The sequence below is a fragment of the Eschrichtius robustus genome, chromosome 15 (assembly GCF_028021215.1).
Source record: "Eschrichtius robustus isolate mEscRob2 chromosome 15, mEscRob2.pri, whole genome shotgun sequence".
Lineage (NCBI taxonomy): Eukaryota > Metazoa > Chordata > Mammalia > Artiodactyla > Eschrichtiidae > Eschrichtius > Eschrichtius robustus.
The window spans coordinates 82,342,865-82,363,004 of record NC_090838.1 but is presented as its reverse complement, the minus strand read 5'-3'; the positions used below and the strand labels follow the sequence as shown (position 1 = coordinate 82,363,004).

At 37.7% G+C, this 20,140-nt stretch overlaps 1 protein-coding gene across 2 annotated transcripts; it reads left to right on the top strand.

Annotated features, from left to right (window-relative positions):
- The first annotated feature begins 172 nt into the window (after positions 1-172).
- Positions 173-19,443, top strand: KRCC1 (lysine rich coiled-coil 1). 2 transcript variants are annotated; one of them, XM_068564546.1, is made up of 5 exons: positions 173-336; positions 3,936-4,024; positions 9,686-9,792; positions 10,155-10,329; positions 18,154-19,443. In XM_068564546.1, exon 5 carries the CDS (start codon positions 18,173-18,175, stop codon positions 18,944-18,946), a length of 774 nt encoding a protein of 257 aa, XP_068420647.1. In that variant the 5' UTR covers positions 173-336; positions 3,936-4,024; positions 9,686-9,792; positions 10,155-10,329; positions 18,154-18,172; the 3' UTR covers positions 18,947-19,443. The 2 variants fall into 2 exon arrangements, with proteins under 2 accessions (XP_068420647.1, XP_068420646.1); XM_068564545.1 differs by lacking the exon at positions 3,936-4,024.
- The last annotated feature ends 697 nt before the right edge of the window (positions 19,444-20,140 follow it).

The window sequence follows — 20,140 nt, the reverse complement described above, 5'->3', positions numbered from 1 at the left end:
GCCCCTGAAGTAGCGGACGAAGGGGGCGGGGTAAACAGGAAGGCGGGGCTAAACGGGGCTTTTTGGGAGCGGGGCTGCTGGGCAAGCGCAGTAGCGCGCCTCGCCGCTATGGCGGCGGAGCTGTCCAGTCAGCTGCCGGTGGTGGCGGCGACTTCCCCTCAGGAAGTCCGGTCTCCGCCTCCTGCTCTCACCCCGCTTGCTCGGCGGCGGAGGCAGCGGTGGCGGCAGCGGTTGTCCCTGCCTCTCCGCCTCCTCCACCTCGGCCTACCCACTGGCCGGCGGCGTTGGCGGGGAGGGGGACAGTAGTTGTAGACGGCCGCCCCTGCCTCAGAGAAGGTGAGTTCCCGCCCCGGCAGCGGGGGCGGCCCAGGCGTTCAGCCCCTCGACCCCGCGGCCCGGGAGAGGCCGGGCGGGCCCGGAGAGTACGCTCCCCTCTCCACCCGCCACCCCCGGAAACGGGCGCCGGGGCCCCCACGCGGATCGTGGAGGGAGAAGGCACACCTCCGCTGCCGGGGAAGCTGAGGTTGGAGCGGGAGCGAGGCGACCAGGCCGAGGCCGTGGATCTGAAGCGTCAGGGAGAGGGAAGGGGGGTGATGAGGACACTCGGAGATCGAGGGGACAGAGACGAGGAGAGAAAAGGCCCCAGACGTGGAAGGGCGTAGACCTGCGCAGGGTGAAATCAACATCCTGGAAAGTAGCGCCCTCACTCACACGTGGGGAGAAGTGGAGTTCAGAGTTCGGGGAGAGTAGGAAGTAAACACGCGAGCTTAAAGGTGCCGGGGCCCTAGAGGAGAGAAGGGGGTGAGGCTTTTGAGGGATCACTTTGTAGAGCTTGCCCGGGTTTTTGAGGATAACGCCGTGTAAAACAAGCCTCTAAGATTTACAGCCCTATCTTGACAGTGGTCTGCGTTTTAATATGTACCTGCCAGCGTCAAAGCTAATAAAGCAGGACATGGGGCGGCGAAAACAGCTTTCAGTCAGCAACTACTGACAGTAGGAAAAGAGCTGAGCTCCATTCCGATTTGCGCAGAGGTGTCTGGGGGTTTTAAAGGGAAAATGTAGAAATGGGGCAAGGTGGAGCTCAAGTAGAGGCAGGGACGTGCAAAATTACAAAGGGTTGGGTAGTGTCCTTGCAGTAGGCGAGCTGTGTCAGTTTGCCGGCAGTTACGGAAGTGAGGATTCTGTTTTCCCACAGGGACTGGGAGACAGGGGCCCTGTCCTTCCTGATGATTACACTGCAAAGGAATGGCTTCCAGATCCTTGACAAAGACACTCCTAGGTTGTAGGAGGTACACACATACATCTCAGAGGGACAGAGCAAGGGCTCACAATAGTAAACCCTTTTTAGTAAGTACTAAAGAGCGGCCAGGGACCTGTCATCAGGTGTTGGCTAGAGCAAACAGTAAATGTCTTTTGACAGCCCCAAGTTTTTCCAGATCTGAGCTCAAAATGGGGCTGGTTCATCCGCGGGTCGTAGCCACAGGCTGCTGGAGGCCAAGTTAAAGTTTGGTCAAGTCTTTGTGCAGAAGTTTGGAAGGAGTATATCTGCCTAGAGTTTTCACCAGCACATTTTCCCTAACACAAAAAGCTATTTCTTGATCATCTCAATCTAAGAGATGTTTGAGTTTCTACAATTACTGTATACCTGCAAACAAACTGCTGGTTCCAAACCCTGAGTTTAGGCTTTAAGGAAGTTTTGGAAAGGATTTTAGACGGCGGAGCTTGATCCCACTGCAGAAGATCTAGTAAAACATTCCGCCATCTTCATTTTCATAATTAATTTTTAGTATTTGCAGTGTTGCCTTATGTTGCTTTTTGTCTCCAGAGAGAAAGATGGTGGAAGCCAGAACATTGTTGGATAATTTAATTTCCTTTTTCCTGAGGGACAGCAGTAAATATAGTAACTTCATTAAAATAATTTTTATTTTCACCCTCTTCCACTGTATACTCTATTTTTGTGTGGTATTCAATAATCTTTTATACCTTTCACTTGGAGGAATGGCAAACAGTAAAGTATTATAAATTTCTTAAAACATTTTGTAAGAACTTTATATAAATTCCATTCACTAAAAATGGAAATCAGAATTTCATTGCAACCAAATGATGTTCCATTAAGTCCCTTAGTGAAGACAACCTTTGGAAGACTAGATTTAGTGTCTTCAATCAACCTGGGTTAGTCTGATTGTTAGGATATTAAAAAATAAAATCTCTTGAATTTTCTGCTTTCGTACCAGACTTCCTGCCTTTCACTAACAAGTAAGCCTGAGCAGTTTATAGGTGTCAAGACTACAATTCATTTTAGCTCCCATGGCCACATCACAGGAAGATTTGGAAACAGCTTCTTACGGTAAAAAAAAAAAAAAAAAAAACAGCTTTCTGCCAGACTTGGTTTTTTGCAATGACTTTGAATATGTGCAATTACTAAACACTTTAGATCAGTTCACACGATGCTAGCAGTTACCTTTCTATACTGCTTCAAGGTGGTATGAGAACACTGGAATAAGAGTCTTGACTGTTAAGTTCTAATGCTAATTTCTTAACTAGCTGTATGACCCTAAGTCCCAAACTTCCTGGACTTGAGTTTTGTCATCTGTGGGGAGGAGAGTTGGACTAGCCCAACTGAGTGGTTCTCAATCAGGGGTGCTTTTGCCCCACCCCCTCCTCAGAGGACATTTAACAGTGTTTGGAGCCTTTTTTTTTTTTTCCCTTGGTTTTTGCCACTGGACAAGAAGGGGCTTGGTGATTATAGGTGCTACTGGCATCTAGTTGGTATAGGCCAGAGATGCCACAAACAACCTAAAATGCACAGGCCACCAACACAAACAACAAAGGATTATCCTACTGAAAACGTCAGTAGTGTCGAAGTTGAGGAAGTCTGCACTAACCAAACTGAGCTCCTTGACAGCTCTAAAATTGTGAACTGATTTTGCTGTTCCATACTGATATTCCTTCCATGGCTTGGCTGTGTACTAGAACAGCAATTCATAAAACATGAAACTTTGACCTCTAATGGCCATCAAATGACATTCAAAGAGTAATGAAGTCTGCTGAGTTACAGTTGAGACTTCACTAGGATTTGAAAAACAAAATACAACTTGTTACCTAAAAATTACCTCTTGTCGCTTTAAGTAAATATCCTTAATTAACTTTTCAGTTAACTGCTACTTAACACATGCTAAATATTTGACATGCTATTTAAAACACTAGTAGGAGTAGGACCCAATGTATTTTTAGTTTAGATATTTATAAAAGCCTAATGTAATTGCCAATATAATAGTACATGAACAAGAAGAGGAAAAAGAAATTTGCTTAGTACTTGGCCAGGATCTTTTTTTTTTCTTAAAAGACTTTATTAGGAGATTCCTCCAAAAGGTATCAAAGAATTGTCATGCTTCCAGTTATTAAAATTCCACTCTCACTTTCAAGACCCTGATACTCTTAAAACTGCTGATGCATTTTCACCTATAGCTGTAACACTTATAAGGAGCTCCTCTATATTGGGCTTGATAGTAAAGGTCAGTAAGGATTAAAAATTAGCAAGCAGGCTGGGAATATATAGACGGTGTAAGATTATAAATAGGAAATTGAGAAATTAAACTCAATCACAAAGACCCAAAGAAATACCACATGACCAGACTTATATGAAAAGAAATATGCATTGCATTTATGGTCAAGGGAAAGATTTTCCAGGACACTTTGTAATTCATTCAATGAAGTTTCTCAGATATTTTTGATAGTTAAAAATGTTCTACTGAGTAATAATATTCCTAAGAAATCAGTAAAAACAAAACCACAGCAAACAGTTCTTGCTTGTCTGCTTTTTAGGAAAAAAAATTAGACTCACTTTAAGAATGAAGAACATTTCTGAATTCTTATTGAATCATAAATCCATTTACATAGCAATTGCCAAAAATGTTCCTTTGTTTTCTTGACAGTAAGCAGAGATTCGAGTCAAATGACAGAAAATCTAGCTAACAGCCCTTCCTACAGTTATTCAGAAAACAGAACTCCTACTATGGACCAGGTACTGTGTGTTAGGACAAGAGCATTCACAGACCCATTCACGTTTACTGATCTTTTAGAAGGACTGGCATGTATTTGATGGCATTCTGAGATAGGATGTCTGCCATGGGTCCAAGTAAAACTAATTTCACAAGCAAGAACCTTGAGCTAGCTAGCCATAGATTACTTATAATTATTGATGTTCAAAGGTTTAGTTTAAGTTAAGACATATATTTTATGTTAAGTATGTAACTAGTGCTCGCAATTAATGATTTTGTTAATTTCTTTGTATTTTGTCATTGGAAATATGCCATAGTAAATCCTCAGTTACTTTTATGGTTGTAGTATTAGTGTAAAATAGCTAGAGCTTGGCAAGCTCACAGGTCACATACTAATCTCATTTCCTGAAAAGGCAAGGTTAATAACTAACACAGGGCTTCCCTGGTGGCGCACTGGTTGAGAGTCTGCCTGCCAATGCAGGGGACACGGGTTCGAGCCCTGGTCTGGGAGGATCCCACGTGCCGCGGAGCAGCTAGGCCCGTGAGCCACAATTACTGAGCCTGCGCGTCTGGAGCCTGTGCTCTGCAACAAGAGAGGCCGCCATAATGAGAGGCCCGCGCACCGCGATGAAGAGTGGCCCCCGCTTGCCGCAACTGGAGAGGGCCCTCGCGCAGAAACGAAGACCCAACGCAGCCATAAATAAATAAATAAACCCAAAGTTTAAAAAAAAAAAAAAACTAACACAGTTAAGAATATTCATGATGCTAACATGTACACGCTGCATCTCTCAAAACTTCTTAAATGGGATTTGACCTTCAAGGTCAAAACAAAAAGAAATAAAACAGCATACTTTGGTTAATGGTTTCTTTGGGTTTTTTTGTTTGTTTGTTTGTTTGTTTTGGCCGCACCACTCGGCGTGCAGAATCTTATTAGTTCCCCAACCAGGGATCGAACCTGTGGCCCCTGCAGTGGAAGCACGGAGTCCTAGCCACTGGACCACCAGGGAAGTCCCAGCATACTTTGGTGAAGATAACAGAATCAGTTACCTAGTCTCCTAAAACTTAGTGCTGTGTTCTACTTAGTCTTTCCTAAGATTATAATGGTATTAAAAGATTGCAGTTCTCAAGAGCCAGGAACAAGGGAAGGATATCCATCCTCACCACTTCTTTTCAGTATTGTACTAGAGGCCCTAACCAGTATAGTCAGTTAAGAGAAAAAAAAAAAAAAGGTTTACAGATAGGAGAGGAAGAAATCACACTGTCTTTATTTGCAGATGCTATGATCATCTATGTCGAAAACCCCAAGGAATTTTGGGAAATGCTACTAGAATAAGAAGTGAGTTTATCAAGGACACGAAATACAAGGTCAATATACAAATCCAATAGTATTTCTAAATGTTAGCAACAAGCAATTAGACATTGAGATTTTTTTAAAAAATACTATTTACTATTGCATCAAACAAAATACTTTTGGATAACTTTAACAAAGTACAGTGAATGCTACGTAACATTGCTGAGAGAAAGAAGATGCAAATAGTGGGGAAAATTGTCTTTTAATGCTTCTTAGTGAACTAAATTTAAAAGTATAGGACCATGCCATTAATTTGGTATATTTATTAAAGAGGAAGAATTTATTAAAGGGAAGCTAATTATACCTAAAACTTAGCAAATTAACATTCCTAATTTTGCTCAAACATTTTTTTCTTCAGTGATTAAGGATATTTAATAAATATTTTTAAAACCTTTATGCTGTAGTATGTTTTAATACCATGTCACAACACAAATCAAATAATGTGCTGTGGGTGTGAAAAATCTTAGTAAATTTCTCACTCAAATTGAGTTGATTTACTCGTTCAACCTATTAAACCTATTGAGGCATATTAAAAACATATTTCATACAATGCAAAAGTTAAGTTCAGGTTTTGCTATTTCTAAAAGGGTGGTTGGAATGTAACAAATTCTCTCTGACAGGTCTAGAATTAGGAAAAGTGGAGTGGAGTTCATATTTAACTCAGTAGTTCACGTGCAGTGTTTTTATTACTTTAGCTTTTGCAATGGCTTTAGCTACTAATACTGAAATAAAAAAGACCAAGCCTTGTACAGCTATTGAATAACAATGTGCATAGTTTCATTTCTCCAAAATAAGATTCCATTTTCTTTCTCTTTCCACTATGATATCTTTCCTGGAAGTAAATGGCATTGTGAGTGTTGGTCTATAACTAGGCTTGTGGTGTACAAATAGGAATGTCAAGTTTTCAGAATTTTGCTAGATTTTTTCCAAAAATTTTAGAAGGTACAACTGAAAAAATACTCCAGATTAGTTTCAGAAGTGACAAACTATTTCTTGCTTGAGACCTAATACCAGCTTGTAAATAGCCTGCGTGTTTCTGCTTGACATTCCATATTCTTTTAGACATTATATGTAGCAGACATAAACTGAAATCTTTACAAAGAGTTGGTTTAAAATCAGAGCAATCAGAAAAGATAATAAGGATCAAGTTGAACTTTCAGCTTTCATTAAAAAAAAAAAAAAAAAAAAAGTCCTTCTGAAACATGAGTTAACTTGAAATACAAAGAATAGGTACTCCTGTCAGGCACTCCTGACCTGTTTACCCATAACCTTTTCTGCTTTCTGTAGTTACTAGAATAATTGGTTGGAAAAGCATTTCATTCTATCAGTTAAGTAGATGAAATTCTGAATAACAATAAAAACAGCTCAGTTGTACAGCACTCAGTATGTGCCATGCACTCTTCTAAGCACTTTACATTTATTAATTTCCTTAAGACACACAACGACTCTGAGGTGTATGTTATAGCCTATGTTAGAGGTTGAGAAACTTGACCAAGCTCATATAACTAATAAATCCCAGAACTGACTCCAGAGTCCCTATGTCTGGCTCGTAGAAGCAGTGAGATAATTAACATAGTATGACAACCAGTAGTTCTGCATAGGTGACTTGAGCTTTGTTAGGTGGGTGATCTTTCTAGAAACAAAGCCAACACTTAAAAATCCAGTTTAACAAATTAAGGTAGAATTTTTTTTTCAAAACATTCATTACAGATCTTTAAGCTCCTCTCGTACACCTTACTGAGGTATACTTACAATAAACGGCACTTATTTAAAGTGTACAGTTCAGTGAGTTTTTGACAGGTGTATACTCCCATGAAACCACCTTCATAAACAAAATGCCAAATGTTTCCACCAACCCCAACAGTTTCCTCCTGCCCCTTTACAGTCCATCCCTCCCTCCACCCGTGTCCCTGGCAACCACTAATCTGCTTTCTATCACTGTAGATTAGTTTGCATTTCTAGAACTTTTTATAAGTGGACTCATAGTAGGTACTCCTTTGTGTCTTACTCAACATGATGATTTTGTGATTCATCCATGTTGTATGTCTTGCTATTTCGTTCATTTTTACAGCTGAATAATTCTGTTGTATGGATATACCACATTTTGTTTACCCATTCCCTTGTTGATAGACATTAGGGTTGTTTCAGTTTTTGGCTATTACAAATAAAGCTGCTGTGAATATTCATGTACAGGTCTTTGCATGGATATATGTTTTCAGTTCTCTTGGGCAAATACATATGAGTGAAATGACTGGATCATATAGTAGGTATTTAACTTTTAAAGAAATTGTCAGATTGTAAAGTTGTACCATTTTAAATTCTAACTAGTAGTGTATGGGAGTTCCAGTTGTTCAGCGTCCTTACCAACACTTGGTATTTTCAGTCCTTTTAATTTAGTCATTCTGATGATGGTGTAGTATTATCTCGTGGTTTTAATTCGCATTTACTTGGCTGTTTATATTTTTTTTCTGAAATGTCTGTTCAAATCGTTTGCCCATTTTTAACTGAGTTTGTCTTATTATTGAGTCATAGAGTTCTTTATTTATTCTAGATATAAGTCCTTTGTCTGATGTATGAAATAAGAATGCGTTCCACCATTTTGTGGCTAACTTTTCATTTTCTTTAATGGAGAGCTGTGTAAAGCCCTGGAGATCAGAAAATATTTCAGGTTTTGTAAAAGCGGAGAAGTGGATTCTAGAACGTGGAGAAGTTTTACATCAGTTGAAAAGGCAGCCAAGCATATCAGTTAATAACAGATTCTGGAGCCAGACTGCTCCTGTCATTTATTAACTGCAATCACAGACATGTTCCTTAACTTTTCTATACCTCAGTTTCCTCATCTATTAACTATGAATAATAATAGTACTTAGCCCATAGGCTTCTTAGGAGGATAAAATTAGTTACTATTCTTAAGTGCTGAAATAGTACCTGGTACATGGTAAGGGCAATGCTGGGTAAGTGTTACAGAACAAATTATTAATAGGTGACTTGTAAATGTAATACTTTGAAGTGACCATAAAAGGCAATTTCAGGTTTACTAAAAGTACAAGTGATGCCATGCCTTATTTTCTTTTGTGAACCATCTGGTAGATCAGAGGAATGTTGTGGGATCATATTCTTCAGTGAGGACACTCAGTTTTCCGTGAGATTTTGGGGTATCCAGCAGTGTGCCAGGAGGTACTTGTTTAAATGGCACATTTTATTTAAAGATTAAATTAAAACTTTTACATAAAATGGATGTTTTAAGGCTAGAATTCAAGAAGTTCACGAGTTTTTAAGGTTAATCATGAAACTTGAAATAGATCTTTCTGTGATTGATCTCTAGGCTGTATACTCCCTAGACCTCCAGGCAATAAGAGTTCACTTGTCTGACTGTATAGAATGCTTTGGTCAAAATGATTGAGATTGAGAACGATTGCTGTAGAAAGAATAGTTACAATTTAGGAAGACATGTCATGTATTTTTCAAATATTAATAAAATGGAAAAATAAGACATTTATAGAGTACAAATAGATTTGAATAATCAGACTCATAAGAAGGAAGATGGTGGGGAGCAGAGTGGAGAAGCATAGAGTGTTCACATAAAGATACTGAATTTAATTTTGGAATAAACACAGATTCTATGAAATTCTTAATGTCTTTCTTATTGGGAAGGAATAGATCAATCCTAGATGAAGGAAAAGGGTGAATTCTTTGTAGCATGCCATAGGTATTATCTTACTGTCTTCCTACTTAAAGTTTTCACCAGTAACATGGATGAACACATAGACTGAATGCATATAACAACTATGTGTGGGAAAAGTAGCAAATGTCAAGATTAAAACAATTTGAATTTTAAAGATCGTCAGAGGTAGGAATGGTGGCCTAAACCCATTACAAGATGAAGTGTAAAGTCCTGCATTTAGAGAAATTAGTCAATTACATTAAGTACCAGATGGGAGAAGACAGCCAGTGTGGGGAGAGAGATGCTACCTCTGGGATTTTAGCAATTACAAAGGTCAGTAGAAGTCAGTAACATGTCTGCTATAAGACACGAAGTACTAAGGCTGGATGCCCCAGATCATTTCCATAAAGTCCAGAGTTCTACTGGTGCCCTAATAACTTCTCCTTCAGAATGGTATTTTCTGGACTAAAAAATATATTACCATAGTAAATATCAGAGGCTTCCTAAATGTTTTTATACTAAAATTGTCATTCTAATAAGCAAAAAGCCAGTACTTTAGCCTTGCAAGCACTTAGGAAATTAAAATTTGAGATGGTATATGAAATGATATCCAGGTGAAGATTGAAAATATTACCCTAAATGTCTTACCTCCCTTTATTTTATTTATAGATACCACGTTGAATGAGCAAAGAGTGAACTTTTTACAGATACCTTTTGTAAAAGGCTTATAAGGAATAGTGCCATAATTTGAATCGCAGTGGATTTCACGTTATGAGGTAGGTTGAAAATAAAGGGCTTCTAAATTGTTAGTATTTTTTATATTGAAGCTGATACTTTGACTTGAAAGCAAGCAAAACTCTAAAAGTGTTAGTTCAGACTAAATATATTAAAACTCATGAGTGCTATCTTCAGATTCAGAGGTGTAAATTTTGGATCACTTTCTCTAAAATAAACAATATTATTTATTTTTCAAGGGTAAAATACATACTCAAAAAGTTAGCTTTACTTTCAGATTTACAGGAAGCAAAATAAGAAATTGAAGATGCATTTTATGAGTTTTCAGATGATTGATCTATGTTGATGTAATTCTAAACTTTGAATTATTTAATTGTTATAACAAGCTTGTGCTTGGTTTCAGGTGAATGGGAGTGGAGTATTGGACAAAAATAGATTTTTTAATCTCTGCATCATGGTTTTTAGCTCCTCAGTTGTTGCACAGTCTCACTATTTGGGGAAAGTTCATGCTAAAAAAGTGAAGCAGTTAATGGGTGAATATGATCAAATTTCTCCACCAAGTTCTCAACCAGATAAGGGTAAGGTTCCATTCACCTCTTCATTGATCTCTGCACCATCTGTGATCTTTTGGGATTGGCTTCTTTCACTCTGCATGTCTTCAAGGTTCATCCACGTTGTACCATTTATTAGTATTTCATTCCTTTTTATTGCTGAATAATATTCCATAGTGTGAACTACCACATTTTATTTATCCATTCATCAGTTGATGATCACTGAGTCATTTCTGCATTTAGCTGTTAGGAATAGTGCTGCCGTGAACATTTTTGTACAAGTTTTTGTGTGGACATAGATTTTCAGTCCTCTTGCGTTGAAACCTAAGAGTGAAATTGGTGGGGTATGTGGTAACTCTACGTTTGACACTTTGAGGAACTGCCAAACTGTTTTCCAAAGTAGCTGCACATTTCATATTTGCACCAAGAATGAATGAAGTTTCCAGTTTTTCCTCCTTTTTGTCAACAGTTACTATTATGTCTTTTTTTTTGTATTTTTTTATACAGCAGGTTCTTATGAGTTATCCATTTTATACATATTAGTGTATATATGTCAATCCCAATCTCCCAATTCCTCACACCACACCCCACCACCACTTTCCCCCCTTGGTGTCCATATGTTTGTTCTCTACATCTGCGTCTGTATTTCTGCCCTGCAAACAGGTTCATCTGTACCATTTTTCTATGTTCCACATATATGCGTTAATATATGATATTTGTTTTTCTCTTTCTGACTTACTTCACTCTGTATGACAGTCTCTAGATCCATCCATGTCTCTGCAAATGACCCAATTTAGCTCCTTTTTATGGCTGAGTAATACTCCATTGTATATATGTACCACATCTTCTTTATCCATTCGTCTGTCGATGGGCATTTAGGTTGCTTCCATGACCTGGCTATTGTAAATAGTGCTGCAGTGAACATTGGGGTGCATGCGTCTTTTTGAATTATGGTTTTCTCTGGGTATGTGCCCAGTAGTGGGATTGCTGGATCATATGGTAATTCTATTTTTAGTTTTTTAAGGAACCTGCATACTGGTCTCCATAGTGGCTGTATCAATTTACATTCCCACCAACAGGGCAAGAGGGTTTCTGTTTCTCCACACCCTCTCCAGCATTTGTTGTTTGTAGATGTTCTTATGATGCCCATTCTAACTGGTGTGATGTGATACCTCATTGTAGTTTTGATTTGCATTTCTCTAATAATTAGTGATGTTGAGCAGCTTTTCATGTGCTTCTTGGCCACCTGTATGTCTTCTTTGGAGAAATGTCTATTTAGGTCTTCTGCCCATTTTTTGATTGGGTTGTTTGTTTTTTTTAATATTGAGCTGCATGAGCTCTTTATATATTTTGGAGATTAATCCTTTGTCCGTTGATTCGTTGGCAAATACTTCCTCCCATTCTGAGGGTTGTCTTTTCGTCTTGTTTGTAGTTTCGTTTGCTTTGCAAAAGCTTTTAAGTTTCATTAGGTCCCATTTGTTTATTTTTGTTTTTATTTCTATTACTCTAGGAGGTGGATCAAAAAAGATCCTGCTGTGATTGATGTCAAAGAGTGTTCTTCCTATGTTTTCCTATTAGAGTTTTATACTGTCCGGTCTTACATTTAGGTCTCTAATCCATTTTGAGTTTATTTTTGTGTATGGTGTTAAGGAGTGTTCTAATCTCATTCTTTTACATGTAGCTAGCTATCCAGTTTTCGGAGCACCACTTACTGAAGAGACTGTCTTTTCCCCATTGTATATCCTTGCCTCCTTCGTCATAGATTAGTTGACCATAGGTGCGTGGGTTTATCTCTGGGCTTTCTATCCTGTTCCATGATCTATGTTTCTGTTTTTGTGCCAGTACCATATTGTCTTGATTACTGTAGCTTTGTAGTATAGTCTGAAGTCAGTGAGTTTGATTCCTCCAGCTCCGTTTTTTCCCCTCAAGACTGCTTTGGCTATTCGGGGTCTTTTGTGTCTCCATACAAATTTTAAGATTTTTTTGTTCTAGTTTTGTAAAAAGTGCCATTGGTAATTTGATAGGGATTGCACTGAATCTGTAGATTGCTTTGGGTAGTATAGTCATTTTGGCAATATTGATTCTTCCAATCCAAGAACATGGTATATCTCTCCATCTGTTGGTATCATCTTGAATTTCTTTCATCAGTGTCTTATACTTTTCTGCATACAGGTCTTTTGTCTCCCTAGGTAGGTTTATTCCTAGATATTTTATTCTTTTTGTTGCAGTGGTAAATGGGGGTGTTTCCTTAATTTCTCTTTCTGATCTTTCATTGTTAGTGTATAGGAATGCAAGAGATTTCTGTGCATTAATTTTGTATCCTACAACTTTACCAAATTCATTGATTAGCTCTAGTAGTTTTTTGGTGGCATCTTTAGGATGCTCTATGTATAGTGTCATGTCATCTGCAGGCAGTGACAGTTTTACTTCTTCTTTAGCAATTTGTATTCCTTTTATTTCTTTTTCTTCTCTGATTGCCATGGCTAGGACTTGCAAAGCTATGTTGAATAATAGTGGCGAGAGTGGACATCCTTGTCTTGTTCCTGATCTTAGAGGAAATGCTTTTAGTTTTTCACCCTTGAGAATGATGTTTGCTGTGGGTTTGTCATATATGGCCTTTATTATGTTGAGGTAGGTTCCCTCTATGCCCACTCTCTGGAGAGTTTTTATCATAAATGGGTGTTGAATTTTGTTAAAAGCTTCTTCTGATCTATTGAGATGATCATATGGTTTTTCTTCTTCAGTTTGTTAATATGATGTATCACATTGATTGATTTGCATATATTGAAGAATCCTTGCATCCCTGGGATAAATCCCACTTGATCATGGTGTATGATCCTTTTAATGTGTTGTTGGATTCCGTTTGCTAGTATTTTGTTGAGGATTTTTGCACCTATATTCATCAGTGATATTAGTTTGTAATTTTCTTTTTTTGTAGTATCTTTGTCTGGTTTTGGTATCAGGGTGATGGTGGCCTCATAGAATGAATTTGGGAGTTTTCCTTCCTCTGCTCTATTTTGGAAGAGTTTGAGCAGGATGGGTGGTAGCTCTTCTCTAAATGTTTGATAGAATTCACCTGTGAAGCCATCTGGTCCTGGACTTTTGTTTGTTGGAAGATTTTTAATCACAGTTTCAATTTCATTACTTGTGATGGGTCTGTTCATATTTTCTATTTCTTCCTGGTTCAGTTTTGGAAGGTTATACCTTTCTAAGAATGTGTCCATTTCTTCCAGATTGTCCATTTTATTGGCATAGAGTTGTTTGTAGTAGTCTCTTAGGATGCTTTGTATTTCTGCGGTGTCTGTTGTAACTTCTCCTTTTTCATTTCTAATTTCATTGATTTGAGTCCTCTCCCTCTTTTTCTTGATGAGTCTGGCTAATGGTTTATCCATTTTGTTTATCTTCTGAAAGAACCAGCTTTTCGTTTTATTGATCTTTGCTATTGTTTTCTTTGTTTCTATTTCATTCATTTCTGCTCTGATCTTTATGATTTCTTTCCTTCTGCTAACTTCGGGTTTTGTTTGTTCTTCGCTCTCTAGTTCCTTCAGGTGTAAGTTTAGATTGTTTATTTGAGATTTTTATTGTTTCTTGAGGTAGGCTTGTATTGCTATAAACTTCCCTCTTAGAACTGCTTTTGCTGCATTCCATAGGTTTTGGATCGTCATGTTTTCATTGTCATTTGTCTCTAGGTAGTTTTTGATTTCCTCTTTGATTTCTTCAGTGATCTCTTGGTTATTTAGTAACGTATTGTTTAGCCTCCATGTGTTTGTGTTTTTTACGTTTTTTTCCCCTGTAATTGCTTTCTAATCTCATAGCGTTGTGGTCAGAAAAGATGCTTGATATGATTTCAATTTTCTTAAATTTACTGAGGCTTGATTTGTGACCCAAGATGTGATCTATCCTGGAGAATGATCCGTGCGCACTTGAGAAGAAAGTGTAATCTGCTGTTTTTGGTTGGAATGTCCTATAAATATCAATTAAATCTATCAGGTCTATTGTGTCATTTAAAGCTTCTGTTTCCTTACTAATTTTCTGTTTCGATGATCTGTCCATTGGTGTAAGTGAGGTGTTAAAGTCCCCCACGATTATTGTTTTACTGTCGATTTCCTCCTTTATAGCTGTTAGCAGTTGCCTTATATATTGAGGTGCTCCTATGTTGGGTGCATATATATTTATAAATGTTATATCTTCTTCTTGGATTGATGCCTTGATCATTATGTAGTGTCCTTCCTTGTCTCTTGTAACATTCTTTATTTTAAAGTCTATTTTATCTGATATGAGTATTGCTACTCCAGCTTTCTTTTGATTTCCATTTGCATGGAATATCGTTTTCCATCCCCTCACTTTCAGTCTGTATGTGTCCCTAGGTCTGAAGTGGGTCTCTTGTAGACAGTATACATATGAGTCTTGTTTCTGTATCCATTCAGCAAGCCTGTGTCTTTTTGTTGGAGCATTTAATCCATTCACATTTAAGGTAATTATCGATATGTGTGTTCCTATTACCATTTTCTTAATTGTTATGGGTTTGTTTTTGTAGGTCTTTTTCTTCTCTTGTGTTTCCCACTTAGAGAAGTTCCTCTAGCATTTGTTGTAGAGCTGGTTTGGTGGTGCTGAATTCTCTTAGCTTTTGCTTGTCTGTAAAGCTTTTGATTTCTCCGTCAAATCTGAATGAGATCCTTGCCAGGTAGACTAATCTTGGTTGTAGCTTCTTCCCTTTCATCACTTTCAGTATATCATGCCACTCCCTTCTGGCTTGTAGAGTTTCTGCTGAGAAATCAGCTGTTAACCTTATGGGAGTTCCCTTGTATGTTATTTGTCATTTTTCCCTTGTTGCTTTCAATAATTTTTCTTTGTCTTTAATTTTTGTCAGTTTGATTACTGTGTGTCTCAGCATGTTTCTCCTTGGGTTTATCCTGCCTGGGACTCTCTGTGCTTCCTGGACTTGGGTGGCCATTTCCTTTCCCATGTTAGGGAAGTTTTTGACTACCATCTCTCCAAATATTTTCTCGGGTCCTTTCTCCCTCTCTTCTCCTTCTGGGACCCCTATAATGCAAATGTTGTTGCATTTAATGTTGTCCCAGAGGTCTCTTAGGCTGTCTTCATTTCTTTACATTCTATTTTCTTTATTCTGTTTGGTGGCAGTGAATTCCACCATTTTGTCTTCCAGGTCACTTATCCGTTCTTCTGCCTCAGTTATTCTGCTATTGATTCCTTCTAGTGTATTTTTCATTTCAGTTATTGTATTCTTCATGTCTGTTTGTTTGTTCTTTAATATTTCTAGATGTTTGTTCTTTAGTTCTTCTAGGTCTTTGTTAAACATTTCTTGCATCTCCTCGATCTTTGCCTCCATTTTTTTCCGACGTCCTGGATCATCTTCACTATCATTATTCCGAATTCTTTTTCTGGAAGGTTGCCTATCTCCACTTCATTTAGTTGTTTTTCTGCGGTTTTACCTTGTTCCTTCATCTGCTACAGTGTCCTCTGCCTTTTCATTTTGTCTATCTTTCTGTGAATGTGGTTTTCCTTCCACAGGCTGCAGAATCGTAGTTTGTCTTGCTTCTGCTGTCTGCCCTATGGTGGATGAGGCTATAAGCTTATAGGATAGATGATTGCTACAGGGGCTTTTTCTTGATCTGTGTCTCAACAAGTGGCACCCATCTGTCTTTTTGATTATAGCCATCCTAGCAGCTATGAAGTGAAATCATTTTATTATAAAACATATTTAAACATATAAGGAGAGAAAACAGTATTATGAACGCTCATGTACCCACCATCCAGTTTTAACAATTATCAACATCTTTTTAATCTTATTAGTGACTTTTTACAGTTTTATTGAGGTATAGTTGACATACAGTAAACTGTATGTATTCCAGGTATACAATTTGATAGGTCTTGAAAGGTGTATATACCCATGAAATGATCACCACAATTAAGATAGTAAACATATCCATACCCACAAAAGTGCCATTTATAATCGCTCCCTCCTACTTTTTCCTGCCTCATCCCCAAGCAACCACTGTGTTACTACAGCTTAGTTTGCATTTTCAAGAGTTTTATATATATGGAGTCATATGTACTCTTTTGTCAGGCTTCTTTCATTCAGCATGATTATTTTGAGATTCATCTATTTCAAGTGTATCAATAATCTATTCCTTTTTATCACTGATTCCATTCTATAGATATACCACTATTTGATTTATGCATTCACCTGTTGATCAGTATTTGGGTTTTTTTTTTTTTCCTTTCCAGGGCTATTACAAATAACACTGCTATGAACATTCATGTATAAGTCTTTATGTGGACATATACTTCCTTTTCTTTTGGATAAATATCTAGGAGTGGAATAACTGGATCGTATGTTAGGTGTATGTTTAACTTCCTCAGAAACTACCAGACTGTTTTCCAAGTAGTTGTATCATTTTACATCCCTACAAGCAATGTATGAGAATTCCGATTGTTCCACATCCTCCTCAGTCTCTTTAATTTCAGTCATTCTAGTGAGGGTGAGGTAGTACCTTTTTGTGGTTTTAATTGACATTTACTTGATGACAAATGACATTGAGCATCTTTCATTTGTTTATTGTCCATTTGTATATATTCTTTTCTGAAGTGTCTGTTCAAATCTTTTTACCCATATTTAATCAATTATTTGTTACATTATTTTGCTCTGGTCAGAATTTTTGTACTGTTTGAGTTGAATAAAAGCTAAATTTTCTGACTCACCAAATTAGGCTTCATTTAGACTTTCTTTTTAATCTCAAATTGCCAGTAAAGCTAGGTGATCATTAGTGACTCTAGATTGCTCTCAGACTTGTTCTGTTAATGGAAAGAAATGTTTGATTCTACATGGGTTACGCTTCCTCCTAATTTTTGAAAATAAAGTATAACACAAAAATATCTAGCACATTATCATCTCACAGTGAGTAACTCTTCTGCTAGATTTGTAACACAGGATTTGAGGTGGGGTGAGAGAAAGAGGAATAGTAGTTGTACTGCCCCCACCCCCCAAAAGAAATTTAAACAAGCAAACAAAGACTAACATTATCTGCTTTAAATTTCTTTTGAAACTTTTCTCTACATAAATCCTAGCCCCTCTCAGCTGTCACCTCCATTTCCTTCCTTAACCCTCCCACCAGTGCTTTAATAGAGAACAAACCAGAAGGCATTCTAGAATGCTTTTTTCACTAATCAGAAGTAACGGAATGAAATCCATGACCCTGTTCGGAAGATACGGAACTCTTTTCCCTCATCTTTCCTCATGCCCTATACCTACCATTAGTTTTGTCTCATAACTGAATTTCTAGTTTCCAGCATTCCCAAACCATTTTACAAACATCCTTTTATTATTAAATCTTACAATACTCTATTCAGGTGAGTATATGTGTTCATTTTATTTTGTTTGAGTAAACAGAAGATTTTAAAGATTAAATTACTTCTCTATGGTTTATTACTTTTCTTAGACAACAGTATACAAAAAATTGACTAATCTGAACTTAAGAAATTGTTTGAACATTCAGATCAGGCCAGTCACCATGGATGTGTAAGTCATTGTATCCCTACATTCCTTACGTTTTTAGCCCTACAAAAGAATTCTATATGTCAGCTCCTTTCTACCCTCTTCATCCCACTTCTGAGAAAGATAAAATTATTTGTGAGTGGCCTAGACAATATTTGACCTTTCTGATGCTCCTTTTTGGCATTTAATGTCATGATGTTTAACTTTCATGCCAAAGTAGGTTTTAATTTGTTTGGGCTTCTTTATTTTGTTTTTTGAGACTCTTTTCAAGAGTAAAGGAAATATTCAGCATAAAATAATGTAGTAAGAAGAATTTTCTCCCATCTTCTCTACAGAGAATCCCTTGTCAACCTAATGAAGCATTCAAAGAAGACATCTGACTCTTTTCAAGATGAACTTGAAGATTATATCAAAGTGCAGAAAGCCAGAGGCTTAGAGCCAAAGACTTGTTTCAGAAAGAGGAGAGAGGATTATTTGGAAACCTGTGGATACAAAGAAGAGATTGATTCTAGACCCAAGTGTAGAATGTTTGATCAAAGACTCCCTTATGAACCCGTCCAGACCTACCGAAGATCATGCAATATTTCACCAGCAGTGGAGAAGCGGTTACCTCAGTGGCTACCAGCTCATGACAGCAGGCTGAGACTAGACTCCCTGAGCTACTGTCAATTCACCAGGGACTGTTTCTCAGGAAAACCAGTAGCCCTGAACTTTAGTCAACAAGAGTATAGCTGTAGCTCATACAGTGTAGAATCTGGAGTTTACAGGCACCTGTCCTTAGAAAACAGTACCAGTGCCCATCAAGCTAGTTATAAACAGATACACCAGAAGAGAAAAAGACACCCAGAGGAAGGCCGGGAAAAACCAGGAGAGGAGCGGCCCAAGCATAAGAGGAAGAAAGCTTATGAGGAGATAGATTTAGACAAATACAAGAGCATCCGAAGAAACAAAACAGAGGTGGAAACAGTCAGAGTCAGTACAGAAAAGCTTAAGAACCGAAAGGACAAAAAAAGCCGAGATACAGCCTCTAAGAAAGAGGAACGTAAGCATAGAAAAGAGAAAAAGGAACAAGGGAAAGAAAGGACAGTAGAGGAGATGCTTTGGGACCAGTCTATCCTTGGATTTTAAAGCTCTTGCATTGGTTCTCCTGAGGTTAAACTGAAAAAATAGTTGAGGAGCTTGGTTTTACAATGTCCAAGTTCATATCGCTCTTTTCATGTGAACAGGTACAAAGGCTAAGTGCACAGAAAACATTTAGTGTACTTGCTCTCCAACATGGGAATTACTTTTCCTCTCTTCTAAAATCGTTACTACATTTTTCTTATACGTAATGTAATTTCCCTTCATGAGGGTGGCTTTGCTTTTATTCATCAAATTGCTATGATGGTGGAAGTATTTTTCCCTTGGGAGGTCATTTATTTTAAATTGGAGGATTAATAGGCTTTACAAAATCTATTTCTTGATTGGGTTTTAGTTTGGGGTGGGTGTTTTTATATTAGTTTTCTCTGTGAAGCAGTTTAGATTGATTATTTTTTTCCTTCGTTAGCTCTAACTTGCAGTATATTTTCTAGATTGGAAAGTGGAAAATGACATACATTATAATAAGCTTAAGTTACATACACTTTTAAACGTTTCAAGAAGTCTTGATACAAAATCAGTTTATATTTTGGAAATGTTTATAATATAATAAAGTTCTAATTTCTACAATTTTTCTTGTTTTCTGATTTCTACATTTCTGAACACACAGTGATGTTTTCCTATTCAATGAAGATTTTCTTCTGGAAGAGCAATAACTGAGCATATATCAACCCACTTTTTAGAGCAGAAATATGAACGACCTCAATTTTTCCAAATAGTTGAAATTGGGGAATTTATAAGAAAATGCCATTAGAGGGACTTCCCTGGCAGTCCCGTGGTTAAGAATCCGAGCTTCCCCTGCAGGGGGCACAGGTTCCATCCCTGGTCAGGGAACTAAGATCCCCCATGGTGCGTGATGTGGCAAAAAAAATAATAAAAGCCATTGGAATATTCTTTCCTGACCAGTGTTTTCATTCTGATAATCCCCTTTTTTACGATAAGCATATCAAGTGTTTGAGCACTGCTATTTTGTTGTAGAAAGAGTGGTGACCTGGGAATCTGAATCCCAGGATTCTAGACTCAACTATGCCATCAAGTTGTTATGTGACTTTGGGGAATTCACTTTATTTTCCTCATTATCAAATATACCTAGGAGGACTGGCCTCTAAAATGCCTTGGATAACAAAAAGATGCTGGGATATGAAAATTCTCTTTGCATCCTACAATGTTATGCTTACATGTTTA

What these genes read in the sequence shown, in the direction of transcription:
- KRCC1 (XM_068564545.1), top strand. Translation starts at nt 18,173, where the DNA reads ATGAAGCATTCAAAGAAGACATCTGACTCTTTTCAAGATGAACTTGAA.